The 20,939-nt window shown below is 41.9% G+C and overlaps 1 protein-coding gene across 1 annotated transcript in view; it reads right to left on the bottom strand.

Annotated features, from left to right (window-relative positions):
* Positions 1–4,045: 4,045 nt before the first annotated feature.
* Positions 4,046–20,939, bottom strand: part of itga9 (integrin, alpha 9) — a gene marked incomplete at both ends in the record, with an annotated part of 42,180 nt that continues 25,286 nt past the window's right edge. Inside the window, 13 exons of the mRNA XM_079229285.1 lie at positions 4,046–4,144; positions 5,580–5,699; positions 8,827–8,922; positions 9,012–9,131; positions 9,304–9,429; positions 10,693–10,800; positions 10,916–11,024; positions 11,440–11,523; positions 11,724–11,803; positions 11,898–11,984; positions 15,513–15,660; positions 16,073–16,149; positions 17,148–17,300. Coding sequence (XP_079085411.1) covers positions 4,046–4,144; positions 5,580–5,699; positions 8,827–8,922; positions 9,012–9,131; positions 9,304–9,429; positions 10,693–10,800; positions 10,916–11,024; positions 11,440–11,523; positions 11,724–11,803; positions 11,898–11,984; positions 15,513–15,660; positions 16,073–16,149; positions 17,148–17,300 — 1,407 coding nt within the window. The remainder of the gene's footprint in view (positions 4,145–5,579; positions 5,700–8,826; positions 8,923–9,011; positions 9,132–9,303; positions 9,430–10,692; positions 10,801–10,915; positions 11,025–11,439; positions 11,524–11,723; positions 11,804–11,897; positions 11,985–15,512; positions 15,661–16,072; positions 16,150–17,147; positions 17,301–20,939) is intronic.

The raw sequence follows: 20,939 nt of genomic DNA, 5'->3' as shown, positions 1-20,939 counted from the left end.
ACATACAGACATATTTTAAACCAGAAGCAGAAAAGTCATACTTTACTTTGGCTACTCCCAGGAAGACGTTTTGTGTCGCAGTGATGAGTTCCTCTCTGTGCTCAGTCAAACCCGGCTGGATGCTGAGCTTCTGCGCTGCCAGCAGCACATGCTGTCCAGACACGGTGACCGAGTCCAACAGGGACGACATCTCCATGTGCAAAACCTCATCCTCTGTGTCACTTATTTGCCTGGAAGCAAAGAGCCTAGTGTTAATCTGATAACACATAACACCCATCAGTCTCTTCTTTACCTCAGGAAACTCCACGGCGTACACACCTGGAGGCCACTGCTGCCATGTTCCCAGTAGCGTTGGCCACAGCCTGAGCTGCTCCCTCCAGCTGACTTAACTGCTCCGGCTCCTCTGCACTGTCACAGAGCAGCACCAAGTGGCACAAATGACTTGCGATTGGGGCGACCACCTGCTCCACCACTGCGGTCCTGATCAACCCGTGATCAAATGAAGACGACATGGTTCTCCAAGTCAAAAGAAAGTGAGGTGTGTTCACCGTGGTCGCTGAATTAATTATTCATGTGCTCCACAGAGGAGCTTGTGCTTGGTATCAGTGTTTCATAGCAACTGGGTTCACCTCACCAAACACACACATACTGCAACCACTTCTTTGCTGTCACCTGACCGGCTTGAGTGTGTAACTGCCTTTCTTTCTTGACACATTGTTGTGAATGCAAATGTGCAGTGGCACTGCTCCCAAACACAGATTGTAATATGCTGCAACTGAATATTATTTTCACTATCAATTATCTATTACAATGTGGTATTTATTTATTGATTGATTACTCATTTAGTCGAGTGGATTTAGCAAAAGTGGGACAAGCTGTGTCTTGCTTTACCATTAAAGATTCTTTATTATCAACAACACTGGACACTGAAGAGCTCCGTCTACCAACGTCCGTCGGTCAAAAGTGAATTTCCGTTATTTGTTCTGTCATAGTCTGTCGATTTTATACTGCTTACACAAAAATAAAATATTGGTGCACTTAATGCGGAACCAGTGCATAAGCGCACGTTCCGCACTTTAAACCTGAGATCAAAGCATAGAACCCTGAGTTCAGAGCAGAGAACGCTGAGATCAGAGCATAGCGCCAATGAAACAGTTTTGCTGGAAGACCCATCCGCGGGTTCCCGGTCAGCTACAAGTGCTACTGAGCAAAAGAGTTGTGTTTATAATAAGATGAGGGCGATGTGTTGCCGTTGATCCACAGTCGTAGTGTATGTGAGTATAAACACATCCAACATGCTGACGCACATTGGACAATACAGGATTTTCCAAGATGCCATCTTAAAGTCATTTTAAAGTGCAAATTGTATCCAGACAAAACTAATTGACAATTACTTTACACTCATTTAACACTAAAATGCAGCAAATCCTCATATCGTTGAATGTGGAACTATTTTTGCTTGATAATTTACAAATGAATATAAAACAATTGACACTGAATCATTTTCTGTTGATCAGCTAATCGTTTGAGCTCTGGAATATATTGTCCATAAGGACTGGAAATTAGACCCACATAATTAAAATGCTTTTTTTGCACAAAGAAACTTGATGTTTAATCAAATATAAAAACAGTTTAAAGATTTTTCAAATTGTTTTGGAATATGTAGTTCATATAGTATAGTTGTTGTGTGTACATGTATAGCAAAGCCGCCAGCAGAGAGCACTACACACCTTCAAGAAAGAAGTGAACTAACCAACAACCACACTGGACAAAAACAGGATTCAGAGCCATGAAATTTCACTCAAAATGATTTTTCAACAGATAAATATACAGCTCCAACATGACTTTAAACATCAAACATACACACTACATCACACTATAATGAAAATGATATTCAGTGACAGTAGTATACTCAGAACAAAAACCCAGAATAACGGTGTGATTGACGATGTCAACAAATATCACAGTTCAAATTTATCAAAAAATTGTCAAGTGTCGGTTTCTCTGCATACAGGTATAGCATCGGTTTAACAAAATCAGAGGGAGGACGTGAATGTGTACAGTATATGATGTCATGCCAGTGGAATTATATGTCAAAAAACACCCTATCGGATCAATACAAGGTTCATACAGCACAAATCAGAAAGCCAAGCAATCATAGTGAGTCATAAAGTGTTTTAGCACTGAAGTGTGAAACATATCAAAACATAGTTTTTGTTCTTTGGCTTTGCACATTTGAATCAGACTCCGGACTATTGCGAAATATCTGTTTTGATACAATGAATAATAATTCTATTCCTAATTCTGCAAAACTGACATCCAAACAAACATATTTTTTGGTGCATGATTTACTTTTTCCTTCATGTGAATTTGCGATAAAGCTCTACAAATGTATAACATAGTCAATATTTGTATTTCTTTCGGGAACTTTAATATAAAATGTAATTCACTGTGTCCTGTAAACTGTCATTCACAATCAAACCCAGCATTTAAAAGACTCTTGGGAAAATGTGGGGTAAAATTTGAGTACTGAGAAGCTGTGAACTTTAATGGTGGCAGATTTTTGGGGAGCTGACATTCCTTCATGTTGACTTAAAATGAGCCTTTCCCATGAGCCCCAAAGAGCTCGTTTATGTGAAGTGATTGAGTGTACCACATTCCCACCTATTTTTAGGGCATTACTCATGCCATGGGCCTCTGTAAATGACTGAAGGTGGACTCCCATCGCAGACTTTCATCTGGCCGTGGAGAGTAATGTATCTCGTATTTCACACTAAAACCCAATGCCTAATAACATAACAGGACAATTAAATATGGTCTGCTTAAGAGATGTCTGGAAAGGTTTTGGAAATATATGAATCACATCATACAATATTTCAGTCTTCACTTGAACCTGGAAACCTTTGGGGGTCCATCTAAAAAGTCTGCTGCATACCTGAGCGACAGACTCTTCAGATAATTCCCTCTACTCCTGCACATTGCACTTTCAAAGCATTTGTTCATTCAAATTTAAAATAGACAAAATCACTTTGTTGCATGCACTTTTATCACCTACAAACAACTGTTTAAAAGCCAGACCATAAACAATGGAATGCTTATGAAAAGTCTCAACGCTCAAAATGTGAATGTATAATTCATCCGCTTCAGGCAATAAAGGAGACACGGTAAATAAAGTGTTAATAGAGACCTCTACTGTGCGGTTGATCACCACATCCTGAGCTTGATCGTAATGACCCCAGAGAACGCTTTTATTGGGTTTTACAAACCCGGACAACACTAGCGGATGACATGAGGACCCAGCGTTTTAATTGTTCTGTGTGTGGGTCTGAAACATTGAATTAGCTCCGGCTTATTATCTGTGGGAGGGAGCGGGAGTCAGATGTGTAACCCAGATATTCACAAGGCGGAAATAGAACAGAAAAGATACAATCTTTCACTCCCAGGAAGAACTGAAAATACAAACGACTCCAATCATATACTATACAGGACATATCTTTGGCATAAAAAGTAAAGCTATGGAGCCAAGGCATTCATTCTTATCAAACATCAGTGCTTTTAGGAAAACATACTGGAGATACAGTATGTTTATAATGGCCGTCAAAACCCCATCTCTTCTTCAAGCCCAGTTTTATACAATATGGCTTAACGTGTATGTATAAAAATAAATTTGCTATGTAACACAGCCCTGAGGGTTTTATTGTCCACCAGTATTCATGCTGACGCCACATCCCCGTAAGGATGTGGGTCTCCATCAACAGCTCCGCTCTTGCTGGCTGGGAGTTACCTCCTTTGAGATTGGCTGAATTCCACAGTAAGTGTCCTCTGGCAAGCCACACTGTCACTTCAGAAGCCTGTTTCCTGGACCACCACCCACAAAAAAAATATTAAGGCTCCAAAAAATATGGAGAATATTCTTCTCTTCCACATATGGAAGACTGAAGGGCCTGGTGCCACCGGGGCGGCTGGGCTGCGAGACCACGTGCTATTGGATCGTTCTCGACCCAATCCCTAATCTCATTGGCTCCTGTGGGACCCCCACTACAAGTCAGTGGTTCTTTTCCATCCAGTCCCAGCTTTCATCACTGTCCTTCCTGTTCTTTTCAGCCTCAATGATCTCTCTGTAGCGCCGACGGAAGAATCCCATCTGTCAAAGAATGAGAGGAACAAAAATAGTGTTTAGTAAGGTGCTCATGTTGTCAGATCCTGTAGAACTAGAACACCTTTGAGTTCAGCACAAATCACATATACTTCTATCACTGCTGACCAATCCTAACTTTTTTAATCTTCGTCTTAATTTTTCATACATTTTAAAATGGAGAATTCTATTGTGTTGCAATTCTCTGGGAAGTGGTTATATTTTTGGACACATTAATTGAACAAGAAAGATGAGTATGTGTAATGCACACTGATTTTTGTATGCTAGTGCAGTCGATAGAACCAGAGCTAGGCCAACTTGTTGGTGCATTCAGGGTTCTACCACACACTTATGAGATTCAGCTGCAGAACAGCAACATCTCTGATGCAACAAATAATAATAATTGTTATCATTGTTACTCAGCAGCTGACTCTCAGGAGTTTCACTGAACGCATCCCTAATGCAAGAGTATATTTAAAAAGAGTATCTTCTTTAAGCTGCATTATTATAATAATAACATAAGGTTTTAGATATTATTATTATTTAATTCAAATTGAGTTTGTCATGATGGATTATAATATGCCTTAGAGCTAGTTAGGAAGATGAGATTTATCCTGCAGTGAAACAAATGGAGAACAATGGATATTTGGGGTATAGGAAATCAATTTAAAACATCATTGGTATGCTTTGAAAAATTGCTGTCACATTTTGAAGTTAAGAGGCTAAACCACACAAAACCACAGGCATGGATAGAAGCAAATCTAACCTTTTCCCTGTAGAGATATGTTGTTTCTTTAGAAAAGTAATATTGTATTACAATGTACAGTTTACTGGCAAGTATAATGTAAAAGAGATATGAGAGGGTGGAGAGAGCAGTAGATTCTTAGTGTGTAGCTAAACACTGGGATGATGCCTCTCTCACTACGACTCCATTCATTTATCTGTGTTTCACTACTGAAGTTTATTGATACAAACCTGTATTCTCCTCAGGAATTTCCTGAAAGGAGCAATACAGGACGTGTGCTACTCTTGTAAGCAGGGTTTATTTTGGCAAGGTCCGAAGACCTGGGGATCATGGGGGGACCAACATTCCAAGGTTTCGTTGTGGTATTCCCGCCGGAAAATGAAGCAGCGAAAAAGAAAAGAAGTTTTGTGCTAACAGGGCCTCTGGACATCAGTGTAATTGCCATTTCCCTTTTAGACTCTTCTTTCATCTGAGTGGTATGGTGTGAATTATTGTCCAGTCGGATTTGCCCTTTTCATGGATGTTAAAGCCCAAAGCAAGCTCCACCCCCACCTCTTCCCGCCAGCTGTCTCTGTACAACTGGATCCTGTCGGACGCTTACACACAACGCCTCAGGACAACTATCCCTTATTTACTTCAAATATTGCTCGAGGAACAAGCAGTTTTGTGAAGAGTCCCAGTCTGATTTTATGTGTTTACCTTCCAGAGTAGCACAGCTAACAGCAGAAAGATGAGGATTCCCACCAGCAGACTGATGGCAATGATCCAGCCGACTACGTAACCCTTTGGCTCCTGACTGTGGAGAGCCTCGAACACCAGCTGAAACACAACACAGTCAGTGAGTGAGTCACACTCAAATACAACACACACACACACACACACACACACGCACACACGGAGGGACTCACAAGAGTAATCATTAAGTCATGTGCTGCCAATGATGCAATGCAGTGCAACAATAACAACCAGGACACATCTTATTTCAGTCGCTTTAGCCGTGAAACTCGAGTTGAAGAGGCGCTGCATGTAGTGAGTATATTTTACATAGTCCACATTGAATCAATCAGTTCAGCAGGAAAGAAACACAAAAACAGTCAAAGACAATGTAGATTCAGAATCAGTGTTTACTGGAAACTATCATGTTTCAAGCAGCATCCACTGACACACATATTCATTTATGTTATTGAATTCTAACGGAAGTGCACCTCCAGCCTGCGTTTCGAGCACACCGGGACAGGACAAGGTGGTTACAATGACCTTTGCCTTACTTGCAACAAACTGCCAAGCAAAATATGCAAAACGTATTTTTCATCCACTTAGGAAGTGATTGTTTTTAGCCACGCTGGCAGCAAGGCTCTATGGATCGCAAAGTCAGGCCGGCGGTCGCTCCACCACTTTGGTCCAGACTGAACTATTTAAACAACAATAGAATGGATTGTCATTAATTTTATTTACAGGCATTCATGGTCTCCAGAGGATGAATCCTACATACTTTGGTGATCCCCTGACTTTTCCTCTAGGTCTAAATAGATGACTTTGCTCAGTACTTTGATTATGACAAAAACCTGTAACACTACCATTCCTATCAGTCTCAGCTCTGCTGTGTGTTTACTGCTACTGAGCTAGGTAGTGTTACCATGCTTACTTACAGATGATACACATGGTAAAACAAATGATAACCACTAAACATACGCATGCTATCATTGTTCCATCACTGTTTCCTAATACACTGCTCTGTGTGTGCAATCCCAACACATAGTCATTGTGTTAGGTCAGTGCTATCCAAAATAATATTTCATCCACCCCCTTTTTTCAATTCGGAGCATCACGCCTTTAAACGGTTCTGAGAGAAATCTTGGGAGGTTTGGCAACAAAAATACCCTGGTTCCACAATAAATAAGAGCTATTTAGGCTGTTTCCCATGACACGAATGAACACTGACCTGCTGTATAATCGGTCACTGACAGCAAACTCAGTTCACTTCTTAACCGAATGCATACTGTAACGCTTAACTAAAAGAAGTATCCACTGACAAAAACACAATCATTTCAAATAATTTTCATTTCATTAGCCTTTACATTACACTAAAAGAACCATGTTTTACTTTGTACTTTGAAAAGTTGATTTGAATTTATTCAATACTTCAACACAATTACATGGATCGCTTGAACTAATTTGGTTTAACTTTGCATTACTCTGTACCAGAGCTAAGCCTTCTTTTATGTCTCCATTCAGGACTTAAATGGAACATATCACATTCTCTGGGATCATACAATAGATAGTTAATTGACTAATGGTCTCAAACAAAGGCAGACAATGTGTAATCTCCCAAATGTCAGATAATCTTGCCTAATTTGAGACTGCAAACAATGCTGGGGCAATTTAGAAAAATGAGGAATTCACCGCGACAGTAACAGTGCTGTATAATGCTTTGAACCTAAATGTGGCATGAGACGCCAACTGTGAGCCAAGACAAAACCAAGCGGACAAGTGGAGGTGAATCTCTGTTGAATAGTTTCTCACATTAACACCTCCCACGGACTCCGAGCTCAGGAATCTAACCGTTGCGATGCATGCCGAGGCGCTTGTGCGTACAGAACAGATGAAAGCTCTGCTGGTCGTTGCCCTCTGACTTTCCCAGTTTAACTTGTGCAATCGGATAATTCTAAGAATGTCTCATTGAATGGGAAGTTTATTCAACTGCAATGCTAAGTTTGTAACTTGCCTACTCACAAAAGAATCCTATAGATTTATGTCTGTTTGTTTACATGTCAAGGGAGATTAAAACAGTCGGCTTGCTGTGAGCGATACTACCAGGGACCACAAATCATACTTTCCTGTGTGTACTCTAGCCTGCAGGGATCCAAAGGGAAAAGGAAACTGTGTTTACTAAAACCTAGAAGGGGGGGTGTAACAGTCGTTGGAATGAGCTCACTCAATAAGTGCTGAAAGAGCAGCATGGTATGGACATATTCATAGCAGGTCTAGATTTCTCGAGCACGTCTGAAGTTCAGGGTCAGCAGGCTGCAGCTCCGGTCAGCCACCTAATCACTTGAGAGATCCCACTGCGAGCACGCTGGGTGCTCAATATAATCATCACTTGTGATCTGGTCGGCCATTCAATCACTCAGCAAACAACAGTGGGGGGAGGGTCTTTGTCCTTGAGAACAGCTGAGGGCCCCCAAAAAAGCTGTAGCAGTGCCACCATAGAGTTTACCCACAGTCCCCAGCTGTTCTCTGGACTCACACCAGCGGCTCAAGGATTGTCTAACCGGAGCACAATGGACTGTGCACTGAAAGATACAAATATATATGCTTATTATTGATATATTTCTGCTAGCACAGCCATGTAGTGAGTACCCTGTCCTTCAACCAGAATGCCTGGATCAGTGCCTAAAATCTGCCCTGCCACAGTCCCTTTGAGCAAAACACAGCAGCATCACCCGCTGCAAATGTTTTGTTGTGCAATTAAGCGTGTGATTCGTGGCATCTGAAGGAACGTTAGCTAGCTAACAGTGGCAACACACGCTTGTCTACCTGATGATGTTCTGGTGTTTGGTGTGGTGATATTGTATATGTAAATTTAGCGAAGCCATTTGGCAGTACATCCGTGGCACACTAGATGGCACTCTGCTGCCCACCACTGGGCCCCGGCTGGGAAATAGCTGCTGTAGGGTGTGGAGATAATTCTGTGGGTTTGTCATTCTAAGCAACTAATTTCACATAGTCATCCGACCAATTGTTAATATAAAAATATTGATTTTCCCGCTTTAAGTAGTTTGTAAACACTTCTGGTACCAGAAGCTGCTCGATATCGCTTAATTATGATGTTGAACATAGTTATTTCATGTGCCATGATTTACCTTTTTTGCATTCAGTCAAATTCGGCTGAAATATTACAATGAATGTAGGTAGAGGGTGAATTCACTGTTAATAAGGTACTCACAGAAATGTCCTCTGGCAGGCCATTTGGCACCTCCACTGCTCTGTCATTTACTTGCACGCTGCCTCTGGTCACAAACTGGATCACAGAGGAACTATCCTGTGGGTTGAGAGAGGGAGGGTTACTGCTACTCTTGGAATCACAGCAACCGGCAACTAAATTGAACAAGCTAAATCCACGTTTCTTACCCTCTTGAGGATTTCAGTGTTGACTAGAAGCTTGATATCTATGCTCAGAGCTTCTTCTTTTAATTGTGGGCCCAGACTGCAGGAGATGGTCATACAAGCTCTTCCAGGCCGGTCACAGTCCTTTTTGAAAAAGACAGAGAAGAAGAAACAGGAGAGGGAGAGAGAAGAATGTATGATGAACAGATGTTGCACTGATTAAAAACTAAACAAAAACAGGAACCCTCACAGAGGGCGACTCTCAAGCATGCCTCCTGCGATGTCAAAGTGCAATGTGTGGGGGCTGCATACTTACTAGGACTTTGCGTCCGGATTTGGTGAAGAAGGCAAAGATGGAGTGGAAGATGCTCTCTCTGTCCTGGGGGACGGTGCACGGTGTCGGGTTCCTGTGAGGGGTGCAGTTTCCTCGACCCTCAGCGACCTGGAAGAGGACAGTGAGAGAGTTGTGAAGAGTTGAGTTAACATGGGACATTGATGGTCATTGTTGAGAAGGAAAGCAGGAGTTTTTCATGTTAATGTTGCAATGATTTATGGTTTGAAAGCAAAAATGTACACAAAAGCACTTCAGTCACCTAAACTGGCCCAATCCCACTATTGTTATGGGTCTCCAGGGCTAACAGGAAGTTCTCCCCAAAAAGAAGCTGCAACCCCTCCCAGCCAGATTTCCCATATGGAGTGATTTAGAGGTGTCTGGTTCTCTGCCCAGCCCCCGGGGAACAATTCCCCTTTCCCCTCTCCTCAGGCCGACCTGAAGCTCTGGAGGTGAAAATCTCCTCTGGCCTTCCTCATTGTCCGCTCTGTTGCCACTCAGCATGTCTGAGCTTTTATTGCGGAGCTTTCTCATGTCCTGTCTTTCTGCTGCTGGTGTGAAGATTCATAGGCTGCGCTAACTTTAACACTCACGAGAACAGAACATTCACATTAAATCATGACGATTGAGGGATTTTGTACAGAAAAACTAGTACATACGGAGCAACAGTCAGGGACTTGTATATCATGTTTGAATAAATGGAGGTCTGTATAAAATGTAAGAATATCTGGCTATGAAAAATAAGTGTGCAACTGTCTGATGTGCCACAGGCTAGACTCAGTGTTAACGGTGTTAATTATGTGTATTTCCAGGCTTGGGATGGTACTGGGCAGTAGCCAGCTACGCAGGTGTCCCATTCCCATTTCGTGCAAGCTGTCTGATCCCCTGAAAGTGATTCCAGATGGGCTCAAGGAGGGTGGGATACAGTGAACCCCGTCTGCCCATTCACAGTATATACAATTATCAGCTTGAGCTCCCCCATGATCTACCTATATGAAAGGAGCAATACAAGGGTTAAGAAAACATTTTAACCCAGTGGGAGTATTGTGTTTCTTTATCTAAATGCAAAATGTTGTGAAACTAAATGGTTGGCTGGCTTCAGTAGCAACGTCAACACTTTTGCTTAGCTTTTCACTGACCCAGTGGTGCCTCACACCAAGTAAATTGGCCATGCCATGACAAAAAGCCCACCGGTTCAGCAGCTTTATATCCATAAAAGTGTCTTTTGAGGTGGATGCAGGCAGCTGTGCCATGAGAAGCTTAGGCATGTGCAGGATAAATGAGCTAACAATATGGCTGTCTGCATGTGAATAAACTAATAAATAATGATTTGGTCTAGATAAATAATGGAGATAGACTTCTGCTGGCATCCACCTGCGTTTCAATGATGTGGAACATGTCGGCTCCGCTGCCTGCCAACCGGTTGGGTATCCTGATGTCCACAGTGGAGCCAGGCAACCTGCTGGGCCCCTTGTTTATAGCCTGGAACCACATCACACGGAGACGGGGAAAGATGGAGATGAAGGGAAAGAAAATTGAATATATAGCGAAGCATGTACAAATACTGAAAATCATACATGGTCTCTGCTAGCAGTACCTGGAAAGTGAGATTAAGAGGCTGAAAGTTACACTCCATGTCTTCCAACTGGATGAAGCGAGAGGCATCGATGTAGTTTCCGTACACAAAGGAGCTCGGTGTCACCACACTGCAGACAAGAGACAGTGTTCAGCAGAGAGAGATTGAAAGATGACGCATTCACGTCAACTATTTATTAAAATGCCAACAGAAATAACCTTAAAAATAGCCTAATTAACATCTCTGGCTTCGGTCATGCTATTAGCTGGATAGCAGAGTTTTCTTTAAGTCAGGAGTCAAGCACACACAGCAGCTTTATCAGATGTCAGACCTCTGCAGGATTTGGGCTGTTTTATATCTCTTTCAATTCTCTGTGGAGCAGAGCTATGATAAAGCCTTCAGAGATAAGGCTTTCAAGTTGACATGCTCCATACTGACAAAAACACTCCCTCTCCTCCCATCAGCCAACAGAAGGGAAACCAGTTCAAGCTGGTTTCAGCTTTACGTTTGTATAACTACACTGTTATGGTTTGTCTTGTACTCACCCAGTAATAGTCGTGTCGGTCTCATGAACCAGAGGGATGGACAGATCCAAACTGTTGTCAGAGAGGTTGTGCTCAGGATTGGCGCTGCAGCAAACAGGGAACAATGAAGTTATTCAGTCATTTTGTAAATCAATTAATTTACGGTAGACGCCTACAAAAACTGAATTTGCTCTACGGGCATAAAGTTGTGCACATTTAAGGGGATACATTTGCATAATATAGAATTCACAGACAACCAAAGAAACTATTGTTAAATTGTAAAATGTGAGACTCTCAAGATTTACCTTTTTGCTTGAACTAAGAACTGCAATGTGTCATTTTCCCCAGAGAGCTGACTCGTGTCAAAAATCACTGCAAAATGATACTGGGGAGAAAAAGACAGAAAAATAATAAACTTGGGATTCTGCAACCAATGCAATTCTGACATGTGCAATTAGTTCTCTCTTGGCTTGAGCTACCTTCGTCTGCGCTCTCATGAAGGGAAATCCCACGCTGCATTTGAGGAAGTCCAAATCCACAAATCCACAGGAAATACCCTTCTCTTCCTGCAAAAAGAAAGATAGACAGAGAGTGAGAGGAGGCGATAGAGACAGACAGACTGGAGACAGACTGGGTGATACTCACAGTGATGCAAGACACAAAGAGGAAAATGAAGTAGACAGGACGCAGCCTGTGATAGTGAGGCTCCGTTTTGATAACTTACCGAGCAAAAAGCCTCAGCAAAGGCTTTGGGTGGTAAAATAAATGCAAAAATCATAGATAACGTAATTGACTACATATGCATGGCAAAAAGCAACAGCATAACCTCTACCGCAGCTTTAAAAACACACATGGACAGACACACACACGCTCACCTGCCAACATATACAGCAATATCATAGCTTATTGTTAGCAATAGACTCCAATATGTAAAATAATAGGTATTCATTTTTTATTGAAGTTCTGAATTAGGTTAAATGAAGAATGTACAAAGCAGTGATGGCACACACACATCTGAGCGGGTGGGTAATTGGACAACCTCCAGACTGCGTGTTTGGAAGCTTGTCTAAACAATATGGAGCTTCACCGGCTGCGCTATGTAAACACTCGGGCCTTGACCCTACGAGGAGTAAGAATTCTTTTAGCGAGAGTTCACTAAGAGGCTGTCGGCTGAGCTTGTGCGCTGAAAAGAGGGTCGAAATTATTCATGACTAAGTTGAACGAGTGCTCCTGGAACATTGAGCAGGGGGGCTTTAGGTAAGTCATACAAAATGTCTGCATGCATCGGGTGCTGTCCAGTTTGGGCTTGTGTTTATAACATGTTTCCAAAAGTGATAAAGAAAAGAGGTGGGAAGGTTGTCTCTGCGGACATATTTAAAAGGTAGACATCCATCCACAGCATCACCCACACCGCCATGCCCCTTATTCAGCAAATTCCCAGTGTAAATCCAGGGTGTGGCTGTTCCCTCCATCTTCATTAAGTCATCTTAAATAAGCAGCGCAGCCCTTTGCATGGAGACCATAGTAAGGGAGGTAGGGACCCCAGCACAACTGGCAATGATGGAATTTCCTCTATTTCCTGGATTCCTGTATTCTTTTATGCTGCTGTGCAAACACTGCCTGTCCCATGGGGCTGGGCAGGATTGGGGAAGTCAGTCTGTTTACCCATCATCCACCTGGCAGCTCTTGAGAGCGAACAGAGCACTCGGACATATGGCCTGTTGTGCCTCCACGGGGAGAAAAGTGACAAAGTCTGCTTGTTTAGCACTTCTTCACTTTCTTTCGCTTGTCTTTCTCTGTCGGGAACAAATACACGCTGGGATTCTCACAAATGGCAGGCCCACTAAATATCACCGGGTTTGTTTACCCTGCTTTAGTGTCGGCTGAAGGCTCTGCTGGAGTAGTACATCAGTGTCTATGACAATACACAGAAGGCCCATTTTCTGCATGTCTCTTTATGTCGCCATCTACTTCGGTATTTAGACATTTGGCTCTACTTTGGTCTACCTGTTCCAAGTCAGTGTCATTGACTGCTTCACACTTTCCACATAGGTATGAAGATTAAGATCTATCTTTGGCTTACACAGTGTGCAAAGCTGCGCTTCTCAGACAAGAAATTCAGTGATTCACATATTCGTAGGTTCGAAGGACCACTGACAATTCACAACTGCATACATTTCCCAACATCTGTTCCAACTATTAAATAACCAGATATACGTGGTGAAAGAAGTATTCTGATGCCAAACCATCATAATAATGCATTACTAGTAAAAGTCCTGCATTCAAAACTTCATTAATTAACAAAAGTACTAGCAGCAAAACGTACTTAAAAGTATATAAAGTAAAAGTACTCATTCTGCAGAATGGCCCCTTTCAGAGTGGTGTATATGTACACCGTTTATAAAATATGTAATTTTGCATACATTAGTTATATTGGTACATCGTGAATATAATTATTGGACAAGCACCCTTAAATATTATGGTGTTGATTTCAAATGTCACCCTGCCTTACTACCTAAAACCTTGTGTGTAAAGTCCTAATCTGCAAAGTAACACATAACTATGGCTTTCAGGTCGATGAAGTGGAGCAAAAGGTACAATATTGACCTCTGAAATGGAGTGGAGTAGGAGTATAAACCACTGGCACAAAACATCTGCCAAAAAAAAAGAGCTAGAAATAAAAAAGAAAAAAAGAAAGAAGAAAAAACAGAAGCCGGTGTCGGTCCCACGGGAGTGAAGGCAGTGCTCCTGAAACCAATTCACCTCCACAGCTTTCTGACAGCTTGTGTTGCAAGAACAACAGACAGATAACACACCCCACTCTCAAATATGAGGGGGGAACGCAAGTTCACGCTTCGCTCATTGGAGGAAATGCCTCAGGGGAGGATTGGAAGCTGACCTTAACTTTGCAAAAAGAGGTCACATCCTCACCACGGACTTCACCAGCAGTAATTAGAAATGTCTCAAAGAGCATACAGCAGTAAATCTGCTCGGTGGCCTTCTTGTCATCTCCGCATACTGTTCACTTCCTGCTCCCTTTGTGCAGTGGCCCACCCTGACTTATCAGGTTCCTGAGCAAAATGAGCCTCTGTGGCTGCCGGTAACCTGATACTTAATTAGTTCATTAGATTAGCTATGAAACTCAAACTGTTTTTCTAATATTTGCCTGCAGCATGTATTCCATTTAAATTCAATTTCAGCTTTGTTGGGTTTTTTTAAATCATGTCACGGGTTATGCGCTTTAAAGAGATGATCTTATCCATCACAGGGGTGCAAGACCCAGCTGGAGGATAAACACAACGTCTATTATGAGGGCAAAAGCCTTCATGAAAGGTGTTGTCCCCTCTCACATCTGCTGAGCTCGTGTCAGAGCGCTCTGACTGACGTGGCGTGAGCGGACCCGCTGGCCTCTTTGCAACAAGTGAGCAAACAGACGTGAGCAGAGGTGGCCGCTGTGAAACCCATCCACATACAGCTCAGCATGGTCTCCAGGAAAATCTCTCAGGTTTAATGTGGGATGGCAGTGGGAAGATATTTCTTTTCCAGAGACAGAATGCTGGAATTGTTTTCTGCTGGAGGTTTGAGGAGCAGACCCATGAAGGTCAGTCACAATCCTCACTTTACATACCTGCATTAAATATGGCCCCTTTTCTTTTTTAACACGAGTGGGAATATGAGGCATGTGTGTTCTGGTTTGTTCTCATGCACACAGCTCATATGTTGTTGTCATGGTGTGTCCGCCTTGAATGAGTCAGAGAAGCGTGTGACAGGTCGGCCAGAGGAGCGGTGAGACGGGACAGCTGCTGCCGGGGCTCTCCTGCTCTTCATCCTGTCTTTTTGTATGCTTCACTGTTTAGACTGCGCTCCTGACATTAAATCAGGAGTCTATTTTTTTTCGACAGTCTATTTAGATCTTTGGGAAAATGTACATCTCAGTGCAAGGCTGATGATATTCAGCTGATTTGGATGTTATAAGATGGGGCTGTCGGCCCACTTGATCTTTTCAGCCAAACAACCAAATACATTTCAGAAACAAACATGTGCACTCCAGGAAATAAACAGCCAACACTTCAAGAGCAACGAGAGTAACAGACCTTCTGCCAGAAGTTGATGTAGAAAACCTCTCTGGAGAAGTTGAAGTAGATGTTGGTGTCGTAGGCGTCGTCCCCGGCGTTAGAGATGGTCAGGTTCATAGAGACATTCTTCACTCCTCCGAGGGCCAAATGGGGTTTGCTATGCAACCTGATGGGAACATAAAATAAACAATGCATGTCAGAGAATAAATACGCTTCTTATGACAACTGTGGGATGTCACAGGAGGAGCAGTAAACAAAGATGTACATGCACATCAAATCTAAGTTTCTTTTATTTTGAAATCTTTGCTTTAAAAGTTAACAAAGACTGGCCTTACAGTTCTTGTTTTTCGGTTAAAATAAATCAACATGTAAAAAATGGCTACTGCTTAAAATGACACATGCATGCTGTCACTAAATGTACAAAGAGCAAAAGATACACAATAAAAAGAAAGGGAACTCCCTAAGTATGGAAAAACATGTGGATATCCTCCAAGCATGCGTCATGGTTCCACTCCCACACCCACATGGCCTATGACGTCAGGTAATCTAAACTGTAGAGGAAGTCAATGTTTTTTTACCCAGAGAGCAACAGTTTCCCGTGAAGCCTCAGGTCTGCAGCACAGTCGTCTGAAAGGCAGTTCTTCTCAAACCAAGTCTAAAGAGGAAACAGTAAAGTACACAGTTCATATGACATCCTGCACAAAACACACCAACTGCACATTCAAACTAGGGGGCAGTATTGTGTTGTTGATGAAGCTTTTTAGTAGATTTCTTTTATCTGGGAAGGCCAACATCTTCAGTCTTTCTAGTCTCTCTTTGGATCAGTCAGAGGCTGGGCTTCGGTTTAGGGCTAAATCATGAAAGGGAACTTAAGTCAAGCGGTAAAGTTCGATGAAACGTTGATGAGCTTCAGATAAATGGGATCTGTGGGTGCTGAAAGACGCAAATCCCTCCGTTTTTCAAGAAGTGCAGACAGTTGGGAAACACATGTGGGGCAGGTTAGAGGTGGTTGCAAAGAAAATAAATTAATCTATCTTTTTGGGCTCCACTCAAGAAAAGCTAACACAGACAATAATGAGCTGGTAACCCACACGAAATCATTATAACCTCAATTTGAGCTATTTCCTTAATTTCTTCTGCGGTCCAAGAGAAGACACACATTTGTTCTTTATAATCAATTGAAGAGATGAACTAGAATCTGAATTAGTTGAAAATAACTGCTATGTTAGAGTAATCCACCCTGTATCCTCCTCGGCTGCAGCACAACTGAACCAGAGCATTACTATTTCAAAGAGGATGCGGTTTCTGAACAATTTATACAAACTGAACTTAAAAGAGGTTTAAATGAAACAGCATACATTCTCTGTGTTTTCTTGCTCAGAAAAATGAATTGTGTTTTCTTCATTGATAACAACTTTATCATCCATTGTATATCAAAGTACAACAAGGAAAATAAATGTCCAATGTGTAAATTCTGAATGATCACTCTCCTCCACACCACCATATTAAGATATTTTTCTCTGGTAGTTTACTTTCACCACAGAAAATCAGACATTTGAAGCCTTTGGTACCTTAACATAAGATAATTCCTACTTACACATATTTAAACAATATTGATCCCAAACACAATATCATTTCATCTCTAAGCTCTACCTCGTTCCTCGCTGCGATCTTGTTTCCTTTCATCCATCGCAGCACAGGAGTGAGCGCGGGCAGATCTCGCTCCTGGTGTCCCGACAGCACGTGCTTCCCGAGGCTGTAACCCACCTCGAACGTGATGGCTGTGAACACGTCCTTCACATCTTTCTGCAGGGAGCACAAACAACAAGTCTATTGTAAAAAAAAAAAATCTGTCCCACTATAGACACAAAACTATTGAAACTAATTTGAAACCTCAAAGAAATAAGTGTCATGCGCCAGCCTGGGTGATTATGGCAATTTAACATCTTTCTCCAATTGACAGTGATTACACTGCAGATTATCAGAAGATCATACAGTCTTGATGGGATGTTATCGCTGTAATCACTGTTCAAAAGATCCACAAGCTTGAGCGCAGATGTAATTATACTGATAACTACAAAATTATCTGAATTGGTTTAAATGGACGAGTGAAACACTCTGATTAATTACTATTTCTTTATTGTCATTAAGCTGAAAGTAATAGAAGCAGGACCACCACTAGGTTTTCAGCAAAGGAAACACTTGGGTAATTTTTTTAACCTGCTGGAACTGCCTCTGAGAGCTATCTCTGCGTTTATGGCGGCTCAATCTGAGACCACAAATGAAGTGTTTGATTTGGCATCCGGTTTGGAAACAATACGGACGGAATGAAAACAGAGCTAAATGTGCTCAAATCCCCATATCTTCATTAGATGACAGTGGTGAAAGACGCACATGGGGCACATGGGAAAAGCAGATCTCTTCTGTCTATTACAGTTAATCTCTCTGAGGGTGGCTTGGTGGGATCTGGCTTTAGTCTTAGTGTCTAAACGCTGCAGCAGAAACACACACAAACAAGCTCCATGCAACCTGTACGCCTGTGTCCAAACGATGTCCACCAGCATGGAGCCAAACCCACAACGCAAACACAAAGGGCTTCCCTGTGTCTTCCGGTGGTCACTTGGGCCACTCGTTCATTTGCACTTTCTCTCTTTCTGTCCATTATCGCAGCATTTTCCAACGGGCACCCACCCATCCTCTTTCCTCATTCAGGCACTGAGCCAGTCTGGGCCTTAAACACATCACCAGCTAAGAGCACACCCAACTCATCAGCAGTGAGAGAGTTAGTGCAGGAAAGAGATGTTAGTGCAGGACATGAATAGACATTTGGGAAATGGTGTTATACACAGATAAAGACATGGACCAAAAACATAATCTGTTTGTAGTGATATTCTGTTGTTATTTGATTGGCTCTAATGACAATGTATGTTATCATTTCTTTATTTAGCAATTAATCATTTAATTTATTAAAAAACTCCTCAACTTGCTTGTTTGTTCGACCAATAGCCCAAAACCCAAAGATATTCAATTCACCTTAACACAAGACTAAGACAAATAGCATATAGAATATGTTTGTCAATCAACCAATTCAATAATCCACTAACTGCTTTAGCTTTAATGAAAATGAGAACATTAGTTGGCCAGTATTGGTCAATAGTGAGGCTGAGTACCGCTGATGCAAGAGGTTGACCTCACATCCTTCACTGGACTGCAGCTTATGCCTCATTAGACTTATAGAGACCGTGTTGTTCTAGTAGTATGTCGGCTCAGCTGGGCAGTAACATGACACAATTGTGTAGTCGGTGCAGGAATACTTTGCGAGGCACCAGTGAAGCCCTCGGCCTCAATAGCCATTAAAGCCGAATGCTTGAAATGGCCCCTGTCCGCTGGCCTCTGAGTGAACTGACCCCCTGAGACTTGACTGCCACAACCTCCCACCGCTTATCTCATGTTTTAAGAAAGCCACAGAAGAACTGGGGGACACAGTGACCTGCAATGTGGTGTTTTTGAACAATCTCCTATTTAAAGAGTGTCTTTGATGCAAGTAAATAGGCATAATCTTTTCATTAAACTGGTGTGCTGTGGAGGATCGTCTGGTCTTTTTTTTAAACAGAGCATCTATTATTGTGCACATACAGGATCACTTTCTTCTTGCAACACCGCTAACTGACTGAAGGGCTCTCAAGACTCACAACAAGCTTACATTAGACGTGCCGGAGGCCGTTCGGTAACACCAGGTAGGTCTCAGCTTATAGTATCCCTTCATCAATGCTGCCAATTGCCCAACCCATGTCCACACCCCAGGCCCAGTCACCTACCCACTCCTGATCCTGCCTTTAAATCCTGTATTTATGGAACAGAGGAGTTCCTGAGCTCCAGCTGAGAAAGACACAGGCTAGTGTTAACTGCCTGCTATAACTTTATGGAAAGAAACGCAACAACTGGTCCTTACATGCTGGTGAAGCTCGTGACGGGTTATTCTCTTCTCAAAGGCTTCCAGTGTGTTAATCCTCATGTAAATATAGAGGCAGCAGGGTGGGTCCCTGATCAGATGGAGCCCAAGACCCTTACAATGAATGTGGACATATGAAACTACACATTTAATATCAGTTTCTGCATGTTTTAAAGCAATAGTATATGGTATTTGAATGAAGAAATAAAACATTCGTCCTCAGAGAAAGGAAATAAAATCCACTTATTTATAGTGGATGTATATTGTATGTTTGATTTTCCGCAGGATCAATACATTATTTCTGATTCGGACCTCATGAACAATAACAAAACATCCATGCAATTGATTTGTATACAGTCAGGGATTTTGCTGTATCAGCCTCACTCGGTCTTGTATGACCAGTAGTTTATAGTGGCTAAAGTTAGCTAAAGTTAGTGAATACGTTAGCTAACTTTAAACATTACTAAGTCTGTTTGCCAGCGTTATGACTCTTTTTTTACTTGTGCTCGTTTACACTATGTTTTGGTATTAAACTGACGCACATGTTAAAGGTTTCATCACCACAAAACAGTGATCAAAACAAGACATAAAGACACCATAATGTAGACATGCTTATGGTTTCCTACTTTGGGTTTCATTACAGTTACTCTTTGTCGGTTTTTACTGTTGACGTCTTTAAAGCAACTGAATTCAAAACATCTGCGAAAAATGGTAACAAGCGTGAATGACACGCGTTGGAGGTTGTTGTAAGTCGCCTTAGAAAAACAACTGCTTCCACGGTGACTGTAAAGTACTCGTTTAGTCTGATTGTCAGGTAGTTTTATTCTGAAGAAAAATGACGCCCGTATTTCTGTTTGTTTTGATACTGGAGGTTTCAAATATTAAAAATAGTGTCTTTAAACACGATGAAGGATTTTTTTGTTTTTACAGTGTCCTTTGAGTCGGAAATACTGCCAATAAAAAAAAGGTACATTTCCATCATGGCCACTTAAAAATAGTCTGAACCCTCTCATCATCCCATGGACAGAATCTCTTATTAATGCTTCCAGTCATACTGCAGAGATGCCAACAAACTCAGCAGGAAGCAACTGTTTTCCAGCAGTTCACACCACATTTTGGAAACTTCAAATTCTCAACTATAGGACCAAAAAAAACTGCATGTTACAGCAGTTGCAATCTTTTATGACACACTTGATACAAAGTCTTCCTCCCTGTATGCGTTTTTATATTAATTCACAGGATGGAGGACAGCTTGACAGTATGTATATTTTGAAGGAAAACAACTGGGATTCAAACCTTCACGGACAACATCCCTCTCTGTGGAACAAGGTCTCTCGCCAATATACTATCTCGGTGTTTATGTTCACACTCAGGACCCATTTATTTGGTACCGCGCAGCATGACTCCCACCATACCATCCATTCTTTCCCCTTCATGTCCCTCTCTGCTGCCTGTTTAACCCTTTACAACACATTCCAGGCTGTATGAATTAA

Source organism: Taurulus bubalis (assembly GCF_910589615.1).
Source record: "Taurulus bubalis genome assembly, chromosome: 14".
Classification (NCBI taxonomy): Eukaryota; Metazoa; Chordata; class Actinopteri; order Perciformes; family Cottidae; genus Taurulus; species Taurulus bubalis.
The sequence above is the reverse complement of the archived record's forward strand: the minus strand, read 5'-3'. Positions and strand labels throughout refer to the sequence as shown.